The 18,919-nt window shown below is 40.1% G+C and overlaps 1 protein-coding gene across 1 annotated transcript in view; it reads right to left on the bottom strand.

The window, feature by feature from the left end:
* The window catches only part of SLC12A1 (solute carrier family 12 member 1), a 104,034-nt gene that overhangs the window by 6,957 nt on the left and 78,158 nt on the right, over window positions 1-18,919 (bottom strand). The window contains exons 21-24 of the mRNA XM_030930776.1: window positions 15,940-16,071; window positions 15,595-15,706; window positions 11,973-12,059; window positions 3,932-4,067 (exon numbers count right to left, since the gene is read on the bottom strand). Coding sequence (XP_030786636.1) covers window positions 3,932-4,067; window positions 11,973-12,059; window positions 15,595-15,706; window positions 15,940-16,071 — 467 coding nt within the window. The remainder of the gene's footprint in view (window positions 1-3,931; window positions 4,068-11,972; window positions 12,060-15,594; window positions 15,707-15,939; window positions 16,072-18,919) is intronic.

The following is an 18,919-nucleotide window of genomic DNA, read 5'->3' as shown; positions in this document are numbered from 1 at the left end:
ACACCTCACTGCCACCTTTTCCCCCAGTTCAAAGCCTCCTTCACATCCTCCCCTTGCCTCTCCCCACCTTAAACCACAAGTATAGGACGCCTCTACTCCCTCCGTAGCAACCGACCATACACCCCTTACCATCTCATTAAAACCTAATCACCCTTACCCCTCTTAACACCAATATACCATCCTGCAGCATTCTTTAAAAGGATTAAACCCTGTTATCATTCGCCTGTTATAGCGTGGCCTTTTAAAGCCTATAAACTCTCCTTACAATTCCCCCATTTTACCTGTCCTAAAACCAGACAAGCCTTGCAAGTTAGTTCAGGATCTGCGCCTTATCAACCAAATTGTTTTGCCTATCCACCCCGAGGTGCCAAACCCATATACTCTCCCATCCTCAATACCTCCCTCCACAACCCATTATTCTGTTCTGGATCACAAACATGCTTTCTTTACTATTCCTTTGCACCCTTCATCCCAGCCTCTCTTTGCTTTCACTTGGACTGACCCTGTCACCCATCAGGCTCAGCAAATTACCTGGGCTCTACTGCCGCAAGGCTTCACAGACAGCCCCCAATACTTCAGTCAAGCCCAAATTTCTTCCTCTTCTGTTACCTATCTCGGCATAATTCTCATAAAAACACATGTGCTCTCCCTGATGATCATGTCCAGCTAATCTCCCAAACCCCAATCCCTTCTACAAAACAACAACTCCTTTCCTTCCTAGGCATGGTTAGGGTGGTCAGAATTCTTACACAAGAGCCGGGACTGCGCCCTGTAGCCTTTCTGTCCAAACAACTTGACCTTACTCTTTCAGCCTAGCCCTCATGTCTGCGTGCAGCGGCTGCCACTGGGCTTTAATACTTTGAGAGACCCTAAAAAATCACAAACTATGCTCAACTCACTCTACAGTTCTCATAACTTCCAAAATCCATTTTCTTCCTGCCATCTGACGCATACACTTTCTGCTCCCCAGCTCCTTCAGCTATACTCACTCTTTGTTGCGTCTCCCACAATTACCATTGTTCCTGGGCCAGACTTCAATCCGGCCTCCCACATTATTCCTGATACCACACCTGACCCCCATGACCGTATCTCTAATCACCTGACATTCACTCCATTTCCCCATATTCTTCATGTCCCTCACCCTGAACACACTTAGTTTATTGATGGCAGTTCCACCAGGCCTAATCACCACTCACCAGCAAAGGCAGGCTATGCTATAGTATCTTCCACACCTACCATTGAGGCTACTGCTCTGCCACCCTCCACTACCTCTCAGCAAGCGAAACTAGTTGCCTTAACTCAGGCCCTCACTCTTCCTAAAGGACTATGCGTCAATATTTATACTGACTCTAAATATGCTTTCCATATTCTGCACCACCATGCTGTTATATGGGCTGAAAGAGATTTCCTCACCTTGCAAGGGTCCTCCATCATTAATGCCTCTTTAATAAAAACGCTTCGCAAAGCCCCTTTACTTCCAAAGGAAGCTGAAGTCATTCACTGCAAAGGCCATCAAAAGGCATCAGATCCCATCGGCTCAGGGCAACACTTATGCTGATAAGGTAGCTAAAAAAGCAGCCATCAAAAGGCATCAAATCCCATGGCTCAGGAAAATGCTTATGCTGATAAGGTAGCTAAAAAAGCAGCTAGCGTTCCAACTTCTATCCCTCATGGCAGTTTTTCCTCCTCATCTGGCCACTCCCACCTATTCCCCTATGGAAACTTCCACCTATCAATCTCTTCCCACACGAGGCAAATGGTTGTTAGACCAAGGAAAATAACTCCTTCCAGCCTCGCAGGCCCATTCTATTCGGTAGTCATTTCATAACCTCTTCCATCTAGGTTGCAAGGCCGCTAGCCCGTCTCTTAGAACCTCTCATTTCCTTTCCAGCATGGAAATCTATCCTCAAGGAAATCACTTCTCAGTGTTCCATCTGCTATTCTACTACTACTCAAGGATTGTTCAGGCCCCCTCCCTTTCCTACACATCAAGCTCGGGGATTTGCCTGCACCCAGGACTGGCAAATTGACTTTACTCACATGCCTCAAGTCAGGAAACTAAAATACCTCTTGGTCTAGGTAGACACTTTCACTGGATGTGTAGAGGCCTTTCCCACAGGGTCTGAGAAGGCCACGGTGGTCATTTCTTCCCTTCTGTCGGATATAATTCCTCAGTTTAGACTTCCCACCTATATACAGTCTGATGACGGACCGGCCTTTATTAGTCAAATCACCCAAGCGGTTTTCAGGCTTTGGGTATTCAGTGAAACCTTTATGTCCTTTACTGTCCTCAATCTTCAGGAAAAGTAAAACACACTAACAGTCTTTTAAAAACACACCTCACCAAGCTCAGTCACCAACTTAAAAAGGACTAGACAATACTTTTACCACTTTCCCTTCTCAGAATTCAGACCTGTGCTCGGAATGCTGCAGGTTCCAGCCCATGTGAGCTCCTGTGTGGATGCTCCTTTTTATTAGGTCCCAGTCTCATTCCAGACACCAGCCCAACTGGAACTGCACCCCAAAAACTTGGGTAGAACCTAAAAACTCACCAACCAAGCAAGTAATGATGCTGAACCCCCTTAGGCTGTCTCTAATCGGATGTCCTAAGTCCTCCCAATTCTTAGTCCTTTAATACCTGTTTTTTCTCCTTCTCTTATTTGGACCTTGTGTCTTCCTTTTAGTTTTTCATACAAAACTGCATCCAGGCCATCACCAATCATTCTATAGACCAATGATCCTTCTAACAACCCCACAATATCGCAAAATCTTCCTTCAGCTTAATCTCTCCCACTCTAGGTTCCCATGCTGCCCCTAATCCTGCTTGAAGCAGCCCTGAGAAACATCACCCATTATCTCTCCATACCACCCCCCAAAAACTTTCACCGCCCCAACACTTCAACACTATTTGTTTTATTTTTCTTATTAATATAAGAAGACAGGAATGTCAGTCCTCTGAGCCAAAGCTAAGCCATCATATCCCCTGTGACCTGCATGTACACATCCAGATGGCTGGTTCCTGCCTTAACTGATAACATTCCACCACAAAAGAAGTGAAAATGGCCTGTTCCTGCCTTAACTGATGGCATTACCTTGTGAAATTCCTTTTCCTGGCTCATCCTGGCTGAAAAGCTCCCCCACTGAGCACCTTGTGATCCCCACCCCTACCCACCAGAGAACAACGCCCTTTGACTGTAATTTTCCTTTACCTACCCAAATCCTATAAAATGGCCCACCCCTATCTCCCTTCGCTGACTCCCTTTTTGGATTCAGCCCACCTGAACCCAGGTGAAATAAACAGCCTTGTTGCTCACACAAAGCCTGTTTGGTGGTCTCTTCACACGGACTGCGAATGAAAATCACTGGCTTCATTCGGCTCAGGACAGAAGGCACAGATGGGAGCATCTTACTGCATTCTCTAGAAAGGCTCACCATTTTTATATCCATATTACAATGTGTGCTGGATCCAGCTTCCATATTCATTGTTCCAATCACATCAGATGTTTCCTCAGATGCCTTTATAAGTTTTTCATAGCCATCTCTTCATCAGTTTAAAATTATTTGTTATTGTGTTAAATTGTGAGTCCATCTAACTTTATCAACTTTGCATACATATTGACTCAAATTATTTTAGGCTGATGGGTCTCTCTCCTGTTCTTTAAAATGAAATTTGAAAGGAGACTTCACAATGTGTGCCAATAACCTATTTTTTAACTTTTAAAAAATAATTGACCTTATGGGAAAAATGAAACCGTTTTCTAAATAATCATATCCAGTAAATGATTGAAAAGCACTTGAAAAATGCAGAAACCTTGGATCTTGAATAATGACATTTGATAATAAATATATTGCTTCTTTGTCTTTAAATCAACTACTGTTTCCTTTTTCAGCTAGTGAGACAGCAAAAAAATTAAGAAAGACAAGTCCTTACCTTTTCCTTGACTGCTTCCAGTTCTGCATCTGTAATTTTCCATGGAGTTTCTCTTTTTAATTTCTCAGCAGTTGTTAAATCTTTGCAGCTTTCATGGAGACGATATGGTTCAATCATCTCTTCAAAGACTTTCCAGCTGAAATTTGAATTATAAAGGAGGCCTCACAGTGGGAAACTAACTCATTATTTCACAGATACTCCAGGCATGACTGGCTCTGCTGGCTGTGGAATCAGAGCTGAATATCATGCAAATCTTTTAAGAATTATCTTTGCAGGGAATTTACTGTGAGTAAAACCATGGCTACAGTACACCTTCCCTACCCCAGAAAAGGCCTTAGTGTGTTGGAGGCCTTGTTAGCCTATTAGGTATTAGATCTTCAATATTATCACACAAACACATAGGTAGTAATTGTTCTGCAAATACATTTTCTGCATAGTGTAGTCAAAGACATAGTTGTAATGTAGATACTTTAGCACACAAGTGAGTTTTCACCTGCTTATTGTACAGACTCTATGGGAGAAATTAATCAATTAACATAGGAAATGGATATGGCTACCCTCACCCTTAGTCTACATGGCAACTCCCACTCATGGCAGGAGGCCGCTGGCAGGTAGGAGGAGAACAGCAAGGGCTCCCACAAGTTTAATGATTGTAGAACAATTTGGATGCTTTCTGCAAATAATGCTCCTCTTGTCCTTTTGTTGTTTGATGTTGCTGTCTGAGATTTTCAAATGAGTATTATTCAGGTTCATGTTAGGAGAAAGAACAAAAATCAATACTGTTTTAATGCCTAAAAATCTGAGACTATGTTAGAACATTTAAAAAGAAATTGCTGAGGAGAAAACTAGCAGCTAAGAGCTATAGAACATTTAAAAAATTACTTATAAGAACCTCATAAGATTTATTTTTAAAAACAATGATACGAAGTAAAACTTATATTTACGGCAGTAGTTGTCTCTAGTGTGCTACTTTAAGATGATCTCAAGTAAGAACAATTTCTTTGGTTTTATATAATGTAGCTTAGTTATAATTTAGTAATTTTGGAATGAATAATAATTAGAATCAATATGTTGTTAAGTCAGGAAGTGAAAATATGAAGTAATGAGTTCAATTATCTCACCAACTGGTCTGATTTAGGATTTGCAGATAAAAGTGCAGAGATTACAAAGGAGCAGGATTGTCCCTACTAGTGAGCCTTTGTTAAGAGACTGAAAAGATACTTAATGCGTTAGGCTTCTATTGCATTGACTTATTTAGAAAGGTAGGCAAAGACAGGGAAAGAGTAAGACTGATAGGCCCTATTTTTCTTTCAACTTTGATTTCCTGTTTCAACAGCGTCATGCCTTTAGAGACCTCTGGGAGTGGCCATCACTATGGAAAGGTGCTGGCTTCGGGAGTAGGGTCTGGGTTCTCGCGCCAGCTCTTGCGTTGTCCTCCTTGGCCTGGATATTCTAGGCTATAAAAGGGGAGTGCCGGCCGGGCGCAGTGGCTCAAGCCTGTAATCCCAGCACTTTGGGAGGCCGAGGCGGGCGGATCACGAGGTCAGGAGATCGAGACCATCCTGGCTAACACGGTGAAACCCCGTCTCTACTAAAAAAATACAAAAAACTAGCCGGGCGAGGTGGCGGGCGCCTGTAGTCCCAGCTACTCGGGAGGCTGAGGCAGGAGAATGGCATAAACCCGGGAGGCGGAGTTTGCAGTGAGCTGAGATCTGGCCACTGCACTCCAGCCTGGGTGACAGAGCGAGACTCCTTCTCAAAAAAAAAAAATAAATAAATAAATAAATAAATAAATAAATAAAAGGGGAGTAACCATGGCTGCTAGAAGAGGAGTAACAATGGCTGCTAGAAACTGGTTTGAGAGTCACTGTGATGATTTGGGTGACAGTGCTCTGAAAAGCATGCAGTGCCTTAGAAAGGCAAGACGTTCACTTTACTCAGCAGCCACAGGATTGACGTTAGCAATGGAGAGGCTTTCTGTTGAAGCTCTTCATATACTTATTTTGATCAGGATGAGAGTTTCTTTGCAGCTCAACCCAAATTCTTGTTAGAAAGCACAGGACAAAAATAGTTTCCTAAGGAATAGAAGGTGGAGTTGAGGTTGCTGGTTGTCTCCCCAGCAACTGTACTATGTTTTCCTCATTGTAGTTTCAGTGGGAATGACTTCATTGCCAGCATAGACAATCAGCACAACTCTATGTCTTCTTCCAGAGTGATTGGCCAGGTGGGCACATAACATAGGGAAACTTGAACCAATAAGTACCCACTACTATGCTGACCACAGTAATGTCTCAGTGGCTTAGGTTAGTGAAACCTGAAAGGAGCCCTGGACCCTGAGCTCAGTAATTTGGGAAGAGACAAACTTTCTCTCCTATGGAATATACATGAGCGAGTAGGTAGTCCTGGTTACAATTGACAGTCATCTTGTTTTTATAAGTGAAATCAACTTTGATGGATGCTTTTATTAAAAAAAAAAAAGTAAAGTAGGGAGACTGAAAGAGAATTAGTCCTTGATTACAAAATTAACCTAGATCAAGTTTAGCCTGAAATCCAAAATATGATTGTATTTTTAAGTTACATATGAAGTAATTCCTATTGTCTAAATCACTGTGAGTTAAGTTTTCTTTTACTTGCAATTGAAACATGCTAAGTGACACAGGATGATAACAGGGCTGTATTTGCCCATTTTTGTCTTTGAACACTTACTGCTCCTTCTCTGTGTTCATCTTTGATTTGTCTATCCTTTGGATCATCTTTGAACTGGCTATTTTTCATTCTCTTCACTAGGGGATCCTGACGTAGCTCAAGATTTCTATTTTGATTCTCATTAAATCTGATTTTTTCCTTATAAGTACTTTTAATTGACTCTAGAATAAGCCAAGTGTTACATGCTATTAAATATAAATAAGAATTCAATTGTTAAAATTAACTGCTGCCTTCCCCATCCTTGTTCCTCATAACAAAGTTTAAAATTTTTTAAATTGCATAATATTTCCCCCCCAAGTCTACATAAAATTTCTTCTCTCAAAGTAATGTACCAATTGTTTCTGGGACTACTCTAGCATCTTTAAACTAAATTACCTACTTAATTGCTTCTAGTTTCTCTTTGATTTCCACATAAAGATTGTTGTCTTTTTGTCCTAATTCTTTTAATTCAATCTATACAATAAAAAATGGAATTTAAGCACAAGAGCTTTTCAGTTTCTCCTGGCTTGATTATTTTCTCATTAACTTTGCTTTTATACTCCCTTTCACCCTTGCCCTACCATGTTTATAGACAATGTTTCTATAATAAAATTCCTCCATCAAGACTTACTGATGTTTTATGGGTAGTTGAAAGATTTATTAAAGGCAATTTGAGGGCATTTAAAATTAGCCTCCAACATGGAAATCACTGACAAGCTATTTTTGACATATTGTGTATCACCTGGTGACCAAGAAAGAGTAGTGATCAGGGGATAGTTGTTAACAGTAGGTAGGGGCTGCCTGGCCAAGGTCCAGGTGGGAGCTGAAATTGAGCCAGTGTTCTATTCTCTAAACGTTAGCTCCTGGGTCTGGGGCTGCATCAGCCCAGAGGAAGAGTTCTCTTTCTCTGATTAGACCATCCAGAGGAGTTGCCTTAATTAAGGTATTACAAATGTGCCAGATGCGCTACTAGTGGCCATCTGTGAGATTTACTGAATGATCGTACTGTGTTCTACATTAGGGTTACTTTCAAGTATTGGAACAGCCATTGCCAACATCAGATAGGGACTGTTTTATAAAGTAATATGACATCACTGTGGCAGGAGGCTGAAGAGAAGAGGATGGCTCTTCCAGCACACTCCTTCTGGTGGCCTCCTGTTTCATCAGCAGGGTGTATTGGTCACAAGAATTCTTTTATTTTAGTAAGAATGGATTTTTTTTTCTGCATTTTCCTTAATACCTTGAAACAACAGAGAGAAAACTTCCAAAATTTTGAAAACTAATTGATTTCCTGACAAATTAATTCTTTTTATTCCAGGATAATGAGGACATGTGACAAATACCAAATGAACACGGTGGACATCAGAAGAGGACATCCTGGGACAAAGGTCAGAGTAGTAAGAAGAAGAGTGTCCAGACTACGAAAAGTATTCAAAGAAAAAAGAGGCGTTGTTAATGGAAGAGGTACATCAGCCTCAGCAACAGGACAGAAAGGATGGCTATGCAGGGTGGTGACAGTGGCAGCTGGACAGACTAGTATGAAAGAAGGAGAAGGATATAAGGACTTGGGTTGAGAAAACTAGACTGACAAGTAAAGAGACAAAGAAATATAGGCACAAATTAGTCAGCAAAACATTGATAATGTCAGCAAACATTGATAATGCTTACCTAAGGATAAGACCAAGAACAGCAAGGAGAATTTGGCTACAAGAAGTGGGTGAGGCCAGGTGTGCTGGCTCATGCCTGTAATTCCAGTACTTTCGGAAGCCAAGGTGGCAGAATCAGTTAAGCCCAGGGGTTTGAGACCAGTCAGGGCAACATAGTGAGACTTTTTCTTTACCAGAAAAAAAGCTGGGTATAGTGGCTCATGCCTGTAGACCCAGCTACTCAAGAGGCTGAGGCAGGAGGATCTCTTGAGCCCTGGAGTTAGAGGCTACGATGAGCTGTGATTGTACCACTGCAACCTAGCCTAGATGACAGAGTGAGATCCTGTCTCAAAAAAAAAAAAAAAAAAAAAAAAATGGTGGATAATTCATGTTCAGTAAGGCTTATAGGAAATCCAAAGTCAGTAGAAGACACAGTGACTACCCACTAGACAGCAGAAAATGGCCCTATCTTGCAGAGCACTGGCCGGCTATGCCCTATTGTTAAGTGGCATGTACTAAGGAATTGTTGGACTTGCTGTTATGAAAGAGGATGTATTTCTACCAATTAGAGCCATATGAAGAGCTTGTTTGATTATATCACTGCAAATGCCAAAATGCAATGATATAGAGAATGGAAATTCTTTGAATAAAAAGTGGAAGGCTACCAGAGATTACTGTATGACAACCCAGTTAATATCAGAATGTTAATTACATTTGTCAATAAGAATTATGTGTTCTTAGTTTTTCTTATGCATTTATAACTGTAGAAATACAAGAATATAATGCATTAGAGTATGGTGTAAAGAAATATCACAAAGTGATAACCAGTTTAACCCTGTCGATTATAGCTTTCTTATCACAGTAATTTATTTCTTTTCTCTCCCTCTCTTTTTCTTTTTTTTTTTTTTTTTTGAGATGGAGTCTCGCTCTGTTGCTAAGGCTATAGTGCAATGTACGATCTCGGCTCACCACAACCTCTGCCTCCCGGATCCAAGTGATTCTCCTGCCTCAGTCTCCTGAGTAGTTTGGATTACAGGTGCCCACCATCACGCTTGGCTAATTTTTGTATTTTTATTAGAGACAGGGTTTCGCCATGTTGGTCAGGCTGGTCTCAAACTCCTGACCTCAGGTGATCTGCCTGCCTCAGCCTCCCAAAGTGCTGGGATTACAGGTGTAAGCCACCGTGCCCGGCTCTTTTTTCTTTTCTTTTCTTTTTTTTTTTTTGAGACAGGGTCTCAAAAAAGAGACTCTTGTCACCCAGCCTGCAGTGCAGTGGGGTGATCATGGCTCACTGTAGCCTTGACATCCCAGGTTCACGTGATCCTCCTGCTTTAGCCTCCTGAGTAGGACTACAGGCATACACCACCAAGTCTGGTGAATTTTTTCTATTTTTGGGGGTCTTGGTATGTTGCCCAGGCTGCTCTGGAACTCCTGGGCTCAAGCGATCCTCCTGTCTTGGCCTCCCAAAGTGCTGAGGTTACAGGTGTGAACCACCACGCCTTGCAGTTAAGGTGTTTTGTAAAACCATTTGAACTGACCCACTGCCTTGGAAGGATCATGAGTAACCTCAAAGAATATGAAATTCAAGTTTGTTTGATCAGTAAGGATGCATCTTAAATTGGAATAATTTTCAGTTAGTTATTAAGCTCATATAGAATAGCAATAAATCAAAAGAAGGAAAGAGTCAAGAAGCCTTGAAAAACATGGAATTATAATCCATCAAAAGTACAAAAGGGGCCGGGTGTGGTGGCTCATGCCTGTAATCCCAGTACTTTGGAAGGCTGAGGCAAGCAGATCACAAGGTCAGGAGATCGAGACCATCCTGGTCAACATGGTGAAACCCCGTCTCTACTAAAAAAAAGAAAAAACACAAAAATTAGCTGGGCGTGGTGGCACGTGCCTATAATCCCAGCTATTCAGCAGTTGAGTGAGGCAGGAGAATCCCTTGAACCAGGGTGTCGGAGGTTGCAGTGAGCCAAGATGGTGCCATTGCACTACAGCCTGGCAACAGAGCGAGACTCCATTTAAAAAAAAACACACAAAAAAAGAAGTAGAAAAGGAAGAAGAAATGATGGTCAACAGAAAAGGGAAGAGATCTGACAGAACTGTGATAATCTAAGCCATTCTGGGACCTTCACATCCCTCTGTATGATTCCTCTTGGAGGCCCCACTCTACACGAAATCAAATGTATTAAATTGCATCTGAGTGCAACAGTAAATATGATTTTAGACTATAAATAATTGAAAACACTTTGTAATTGTTAAATGATAACTCTAAATATTTAATTTAATTTAAAATTGGCCATGGTTTCTAAACAATCTTCTTGCACCCTTGCAGACTACTGTGAAGATGTAACCTACAAGTGTTTTCAAGTATCAGTGTTGCCAGGTGTGATGGCTCATGTCTGTAATCCCAGCACTTTGGGAGGCTAAGGCGGGCAGATCACTTAAGCTCAGGGGCTTGAGACCAGCCTGGGCAACATGGCGAAAGTCTGTCTCTACCAAAAAATTAGCTAGGAGTGGTGGCACGTGCTTGTGGTCCCAGCTACCTAGGAGGCCAAGGTGGGAGAATGACTTGAGTCCAGGAGGCAGAGGTTGTTGTGAGCTGAGATTGCACTGCTACACTCCATCCTGGGTGACAGAGTGAGACCCTGTCTCAAAACAAAAAACTCCAAAAATATCATTGTTATAAGCTGAATGCTTGTGTCCCCCCACCCAAATTCATGTGTTGAAGCCCTAACTTCTATGTGATAGTATTTGGAGGTGAAGCGTTTGGGTGGTTATTAGGTTGAGATAAGTTCATGAGGCTAGGTTCCCTATTACAGGATTAGTGCTCTTATAGGAGGAGAAAGAGAGAATTCTTTCCACCATGTGAGGACATAGCAAGGAGGCGGCCATCTGCACACCACGAAGAGGGTCCCTCAAAGGAAATTGAGTAAGTTAGCGCCTTGAACTTGGACTTCCCAGAACTTCGCCAGAACTGTGAGAAATAAGTGTCTGTTGTTTAATCCACCCAGTCCATGGCATTTTGGTATAGCAGCCTGAGCTGACAAAGACTCTAATGGAGTTGATAAATATAACAATTAATGAGGATTAAAATAATGTCACATTTTGAAGATATTTAAGTGATTACTTTGATTTTGTCATTTTCTTTTTTTATTTTGGAGCCAGTACATTTCTTTTCCAGGCTTCAGATAGTTTTAGACATCCCCGCAAAATTCACAGGCCTTACCTGTTGGGCCTTTAGTGCCTAAAAGCTAAAATGACCCTGGGGAGTTGGTATTGTCCGTGTGCAGAGAAGACACGAGCTGTTTCCACATCTTCTCCATCAGAGCTCCCCATCCAGGCTGCTCCACGAGTAACTTTGAATAACAAAACTTGCCCTGATGGCTCCGGTCAGAATAGTATGACCTTGCGCTTCCCGCTACTCTTGCCACCATAGAAACCAAGAACAGGAAGGGCAATTCTAAAATACGAACTAATCCGTTTCAACAATTCTCCCTCTCAGGCTTGTCTTCACTGTAAAAGCTTTTCTTCCCTTTAGAATGTACTTGTTAGTTCTGTCATGATTATTTGAAGGCCCTTCTTATTAGATCCCATCAAGAAGTCACTGCAGTAAATACATAACATTTTTACTGTTTGATAATCAACACAAAAGAGAATGAGAGAGTACCATGGGTAATCAATGGATCTTGTTAAATATTTCATACCTCTCTTTGTTTGGCTTAATGTTGATGTCACCAATGATATGGATGTCTGCAAATTTTATCCTAAATTTGCTCAGAAGGGAAGCCATTCTGAAAATATGAAAGGAAAATACTTCATCATTGCATATTTAACTATTTTCAATCAAAGAGTTTTGTGTTTGAGTTAAGATATCAAAAGCAATCACGTCTTATTTCAGCTTAGCTTTCAGACAGAGGCTTTTTGGTTAGTGTTTGATTTTCATTACAGTACTTGATGAACACATTAAGTGTGGACCAAGCTATTTCACTGAAGGCATAAAGAAACCCCTGTAGGTGCAGACACTGGCAACAGCCAATCCAACCTTGCATTTATGTCACAGGGAACAGAATGCAAATCTGTCCACATTTCTTATTATTTGAAAGACAGCAAGTCTTAATACTTATGGACTATTATATTGGTGATGATTTTCATAGTTACTGACAAACTACTGACAGTTATCATACAATATATCATAATATGATAAATTATATATGATTAATTATATATACAAACATATATTATATAAATTGTACAATATATAAACATAACATTATAAACCATTGTGTATATTATAAAACCTCATATATATATAAGCCTCATATATATGGCTTATATATATATATGAGGTTTTTTCTTGGCAATTGATAATTTTGATATAATTTCAAAGTTACAGAAAAGTGTTTAAGATAATACAAAGAACTCCCAGATTCACCAGTTGTTTATATTTTGTCCCGTTTGATTTACCATTTTCTTTGTTTCTCTCTCTTTATATTTATCTATCTATTTACTTCTATCTCTATCTATCTACCTATCTACTCTAATCTTTTAAAGTCAGTTGCAGATATTAGGCACCTTTACCCCTAAATTTTTCAGTGGGCAGTTCCTAAGAACAAGGACAATCTCTTATATAAAGACAGCACAATTTTTGAAATTGGAAAATTTAACATTGATGCCATACTACCATTTAAGCCACAAAACATTTTCAAATTATACTAATTGTCCCAATAAAATATTGGCAGCTTTAAGAAATGTAAAATATTATAGACATTATGTTAGTTTCCATGTTAATATGATCCTCTTGAAGTACAATTAAATATATATAATATTAGTATATACATAACATTGATTTGATTGAAAAGACATATATGCATATATGTATAATATATATGCAGTCATACACCACATAATAACATTCTGGTCAATGACAGACTGCATGTACAATCGTGGTCCCATAAGATTATAATGAAACTGAAAAATTCCTATCACCTAGTGATGTCATAGCTGTTGTAATAATGGCATAGCACAGCGCATTATTCACATGTTTGTGGTGATGCTGGTGTAAACAAACCTAATGCACTGCCAGTCATATAAAAATACAGCACATATAATTGCGTACAGTACATAATACTTGATAACAATAATAAATGACTGTTACTGGTTATGTGTTTACATACTATACCTTTTATTATTATTTTAGAGTGTACTCCTTCTACTTATTAAAAAAAGTGAACTGTGAAACAGCTTCTGGCAGGTCCTTTAGGAGATATTCCAGAGAAAAGCATTGTTATCATAGGAGATGACAGCTCCATGCCTGTTATTGCCCTGGAACACCTTCCAGTGGGATACAAGATGTGGACGTGGCAGACAGTGATATTGATGATCCTAACCCTGGATAGACCTACACTAATGTGTGTGTTTGTGTTTCAGTTTTTAACAAAAATATTTAAATAGAAAAAAGCAGGCTGGGCGAGCTGGCTCACGCCTGTAATCCCAGCACTTTGGGAGGCTGAGACGGGCGGGAGATCGAGACCATCCTGGCTAAGACAGTGAAACCCTGTCTCTACTAAAAATACAAAAAATTAGCCGGGCGCGGTGGCGTGCGCCTGTAGTCCCAGTTACTCGCGAGGCTGAGGCAGGAGAATGGCGTGAACCCGGGAGGCGGAGCTTGCAGTGAGCCGAGATCGCGCCACTGCACTCCAGCCTGGGCGACAGAGCGAGACTCCGCCTCAAAATAAAATAAATAAATAAATAAATAAAATAAAAAAGAAAAGCTTATAGAATAAGGATATAAGAAAAACACTTTTGCACAGCTGTACAATATGTTTAAGTTCTATGTTATTACAAAAGGGTCAAAAGCTTAGAAATGATAAAGTAAAAAAGTTGCAATAAGGTAAGATGAATTTATTATTAAAGAAAAAAATATTTTTCATTCTCAGGTCCAGCTTTGAAGAAAAATATTTTTGTATAAATTTTGTGTAGCCCAAGTATGCAGTGTTGATAAAATCTACAGTCGCGTAGTCATGTCCTGGGGCCTTCACATTCCCTCACCACTCACTGATACACCCAGAGCAACTGCCAGTCCTGCAGGTTCCATTCATGGTAAGTGCCCAATACAAGTGGACCATTTTTTATCTTTTATGCTGTACTTTTACTGTACCGTTTCTATGTTTTGATATACAAATATTTACCACTGTGTTACAGTTGTCTACAGTATTCAGTTCAGATTTGTAGCCTAGAGCAACAGGGTATACCATATAACCTAGGTGTGTAGTAGGTTATACCATCTAGGTTTGTGTAAGTACACCCTGATGTTTGCACAATATGAAATTGCCTGACACATTTCTCAGACTGTAACAATGTAGCAATATATAACTATATGTGTGTGTGTGTGTGTGTGTGTGTATATATATATATATATACACACACACACATATATACCACATTCACAGCACAATACATCCTAAGAGGGAAGAGAAAATATTAAAAATTACTGAATAAAGTCTGTCATTATTTTGTGACTTCTGGAAGTGCTGGTTCCAGGAAGGATGCAGAGCTTAGTCCCTCACTGCCATGAGGGACTAAGAGCTGCTGAAGGTGGTTTTCTGGATTTCTACCAGAGACCTCTAGATGTGTCATGTTCTCAGTATGCTTATTATTCTCACACCTGGCATCAGCTCTCAATGGCTAAATTAATGAGAAAGATACAGACTTAACACTGTGGGATTTTTTTTTTTTTTTAATTTAAATTAGAAGAGTTTTCTACAGTCATCCCTTTAAACTCTTTCAAACTACAAAGGAGAAACTGGGGACCCAGATGTGTTTGGCAACTGTTGCAAAGTCCTACAGCTCCTTGATGGCAGAGCTGGGGCTAGAACCCAGGTGCAGTCTCTCCATTTAGTTCTCTTTTACATATGCTGTGCTAAGAGTGACTGCCATGAATTAGGAGGTTTGAATTCCCACAGAAAAAGCAAGTGGACCCAAATTTCCTTTAGGCTCTTCTTTTCTTGGATGCCTTTACTGGTCAGAACAAAATAAGCATTATATGAGATAATGAAGCTCCCACTCAGGACTTGCGATGAGGCTTCTGTGGCACCTTCCTTTTGGAAAGCATTTGTGACAGAGGATAAGAGGTCTTGCTTGAAGACAGTGATCAGGAAAAATATGCAAATAATTTACTGACCAGAGAACCAAGTAAACACGAGGCCTATCCTGGTGGCTTTGTCTTTAAGTCTATTGTGTCTCAGAGACACTTAAAGTTATTAAAATTAAAGCATTAAAGCAACAAACCTCTGAAATGACCTAACATGTGGGTGGTAAACTACTTACGTAATTTTTTCTTCTTCAATGCGGTTGATCTTTCCTCCAACATAGATCCTTAATTTACAGTCTTTCCATTTTTTTCTGAGAGTCAAGATATAGGGGATAAGAAGTGTTAACCCTGGAATAAAGAGTGAATTATGACACGATGAGTATATCTAAATGGGAGGAAATGAATAGCTTTATATCTTTATTCATTCCCACATTGATAGCTCTTAATTAAGTTACAATCTTTGGAGAACACAGAAATGTTATTCTTTAACTAGTATTTTTCCCATATACCTTCTCATGCAGTTTGTTAAGTTGATCAAGATAGAAATTCTCGTCCCTAGTGTATTTTCTGAAAGTTTTTACCTCCATCATCAAACAACCACCAAACATCAATTGTGCCTTTTTCTTGTTTCTTTTTAAATTGAGTGCTGGCTTCCACCAGTTTCTGGTTGAACTCTCCCACGTGCATCGACTGGATTGTGTTAATGCTGCCATCTGAAACGAAGGAGGAATTGATGCATCTGTTTGCTTCTGAGGGCAGAAACAAAATAACTTTCCAATCAATCTACTGATGAAAATAGAGAGAAGGTCACAGATTCGTGTTTATTATACCTAAAATAAATAGCGACTCTATTCTTCAAAAGGCAGAGATAAAAGCCCAATCCCAGAATAATTTAGACCACCTTCAATAGTTAAATAAAATATAGACAGTCCATAGTTAAGTAAAACAGCTCTATGATTATAGTTTTTATTAAAAAACAATGGATTTTTTCAGACCTTTAGCAATCTGTCTCAGAGTGGAGTTATTATTTAGGCATGCAACAATGCTACTGGCCAGAAATCCCCATTTCCCCAAATCTCAGATATAAATCAACTTAATAGTATTAATGTTTTTATATTTACTTCACATGTGGAAAGTGGTTTTCTGGAAATAAGCTATAGAATCAGAAATATCCTTTCATTAAGGCATTGATTCGTGAAGCACTATTTTGGTTTAAGTGCCATTCAGGTCTGGTTTCTAAAATTTGCCAGGGACCGTGTGCATCTTGAACTCTGTGACTATTTGGTCCCTTAGTCGGCCTGGGTTACTCCTCTGCTTTCTTTTCAATGAATCTTGTGAAGCTAAAGTAAAGCCATTTGAGCTATTTGAATCTTTGTGAATTAGATGGAAAAAAAAAAAAAAAAAAAAGCTAGAAAATATGGAAATAGGCCGGGCGCGGTGGCTCAAGCCTGTAATCCCAGCACTTTGGGAGGCCGAGACGGGCGGATCACGAGGTCAGGAGATTGAGACCATCCTGGCTAACACGGTGAAACCCCGTCTCTACTAAAAAAATAAAAAAAACTAGCCGGGTGAGGTGGCGGGCGCTTGTAGTCCCAGCTACTCGGGAGGCTGAGGCAGGAGAATGGCGAGAACCGGGGAGGCGGAGGTTGCAGTGAGCTGAGATCCGGCCACTGCACTCCAGCCTGGGTGGCAGAGCGAGACTCCGTCTCAAAAAAAAAAAAAAAAGAAAGAAAAAAAAGAACATATGGAAATAAAAACATCTTTACTCGAGTTATAGTTCAGGGTGCATATAAAACAGTTAAAATTTTTGAAAATGCAATTTCTACCCTAACATGGACACAATGAAAGTGTACCAGGGAACTCGGCCAGTGTTGGAGCCGGACCTGTTCCTGTTTGCCAAGAGGGGTTTCTCTGCCACAGTGTACATAGTATTTCTCATATCTGTGTCTTTGAAAGTCATGACTTTATTGCTCTCTTTCAAAGAGGTGGTGTCAGCCTGGTGCTTAGAGGAGGGCTGACAGCCTCTTCAGAGCTTCCTCTCTGATCTAAGAGGTTCTGAAGATGCTTTGTTTTATCTTTTGCTGTTTCTGTGTTTAGGGTCTGTCAGTTCTGAAGCAATGATCTGATATTGTTTTTACATCCCTGGGACTGCTGAGGGAGAAAAGTTTATTTACAAAATGGACCAAGCTCTGCCCTCACTTACAGACAAGTCAGAGTATCCAGAGGCCTCCTGTTCATACTCAGGTGCCTGGGGGCAGGATTGGTTCTGGTCTAGAACTCAAAAGAGTTGACAACCAATGAAAGCCTAGAGTAGTGAATGAGCCCTTTTGAGCTGTGTTTAAATTTCTAGGTATTAAAACAGTATATAACATTATTACTTTTCTGAACAATTTGACATGTTGACTTTTGGAAGAGTATATTTTTGACAAAACAAGTATTGTGATGCAGAAATAAGCTTCCAGAATAAATAACAAGTCCTGCTGTCATAAGGACATTAATGCTTCCTTCTCCCTAGTTAGAGCACACTGTTGGGCTATGACTTTTGAATTTTCCATTATTTTCCAGACTGTACCACTTAATAGAGCAGATTTAATGGATTGTTAACTTTTTTTTACAGTTAAACCAAATAATTAGAAAGAAAAGAAGATAGTAGTTAGCATCCAGAACAGTCTTATTTAAATATTTTCACCCTGATGTAGCTTCAGCTTGAATTCAAACACATCATCTACGTCATTTTAAGGTGAACTGTAAGGAGTAGGCCACGGCCCATGGGGTTATCCCAGGAACTCGACAGTACCCGTAGTATCTGAAGTGGGGCAATATCTGGATTTCCCATCATTCTCTGTAGATATATAAAACTATTATATTATAGGTGAAATTTCATCTTTGGGCTATAGGAGGAAAGCAGACAAACCATTTATGGGGTAGGAGATGGCCTTGTCGAAGAGCCTCTTTGAAGGGTTAGCCCCGGTCAACCTAGACCAGAAGTCTGCTAAGTCTCCACTTGGATCCTGCTGTTTGACTTGGAGACCCTCCCAGAGAAACCATCTTTTCCTGGCCTCACACCAGAATGTGACTTCAGTGACTACAGGACATTCCTGCATAAATGCCTGCTAACATTCTGATTTTTGACCAGCAGAGGTCACTGTGGACCTCATTAAACTCAAACCCATAGCGTTTCGGAAAGTAATTTTCAAAAATCCAAACGTTTGAATCGTCTGTTTATAAAACGTATAACGAGCTCTCCCAACCTCTGATCCTCTGTCCAGGACTGCATACCATAAGTTCACATGTAAGTGTACGATTTAGATGAAATCTACAGGTAGTGAGTATCAATAAAGTTCTAAGTCCTGCATTCTGGTTTGTGATAAAGATGCTTTTTTTGAAATCAGCGTTCCAGCTGGATACCGTATTTGCATGTACTAGTCATATTTCAGTTCCCTGAAATGTCTGAAAGGTAAGGGTGTGTGTGGATAAGACGGTTTGGATACTGACTCTTAATTTTCTATCCCCTTTTCATCTTAACTGAGAATGTTCTGTTTCATGGCATGCAATCTGCTT

Source organism: Rhinopithecus roxellana, chromosome 5 (genome assembly GCF_007565055.1).
Source record: "Rhinopithecus roxellana isolate Shanxi Qingling chromosome 5, ASM756505v1, whole genome shotgun sequence".
Lineage (NCBI taxonomy): Eukaryota > Metazoa > Chordata > Mammalia > Primates > Cercopithecidae > Rhinopithecus > Rhinopithecus roxellana.
This window is presented reverse-complemented; position numbering and strand designations above follow the sequence as displayed.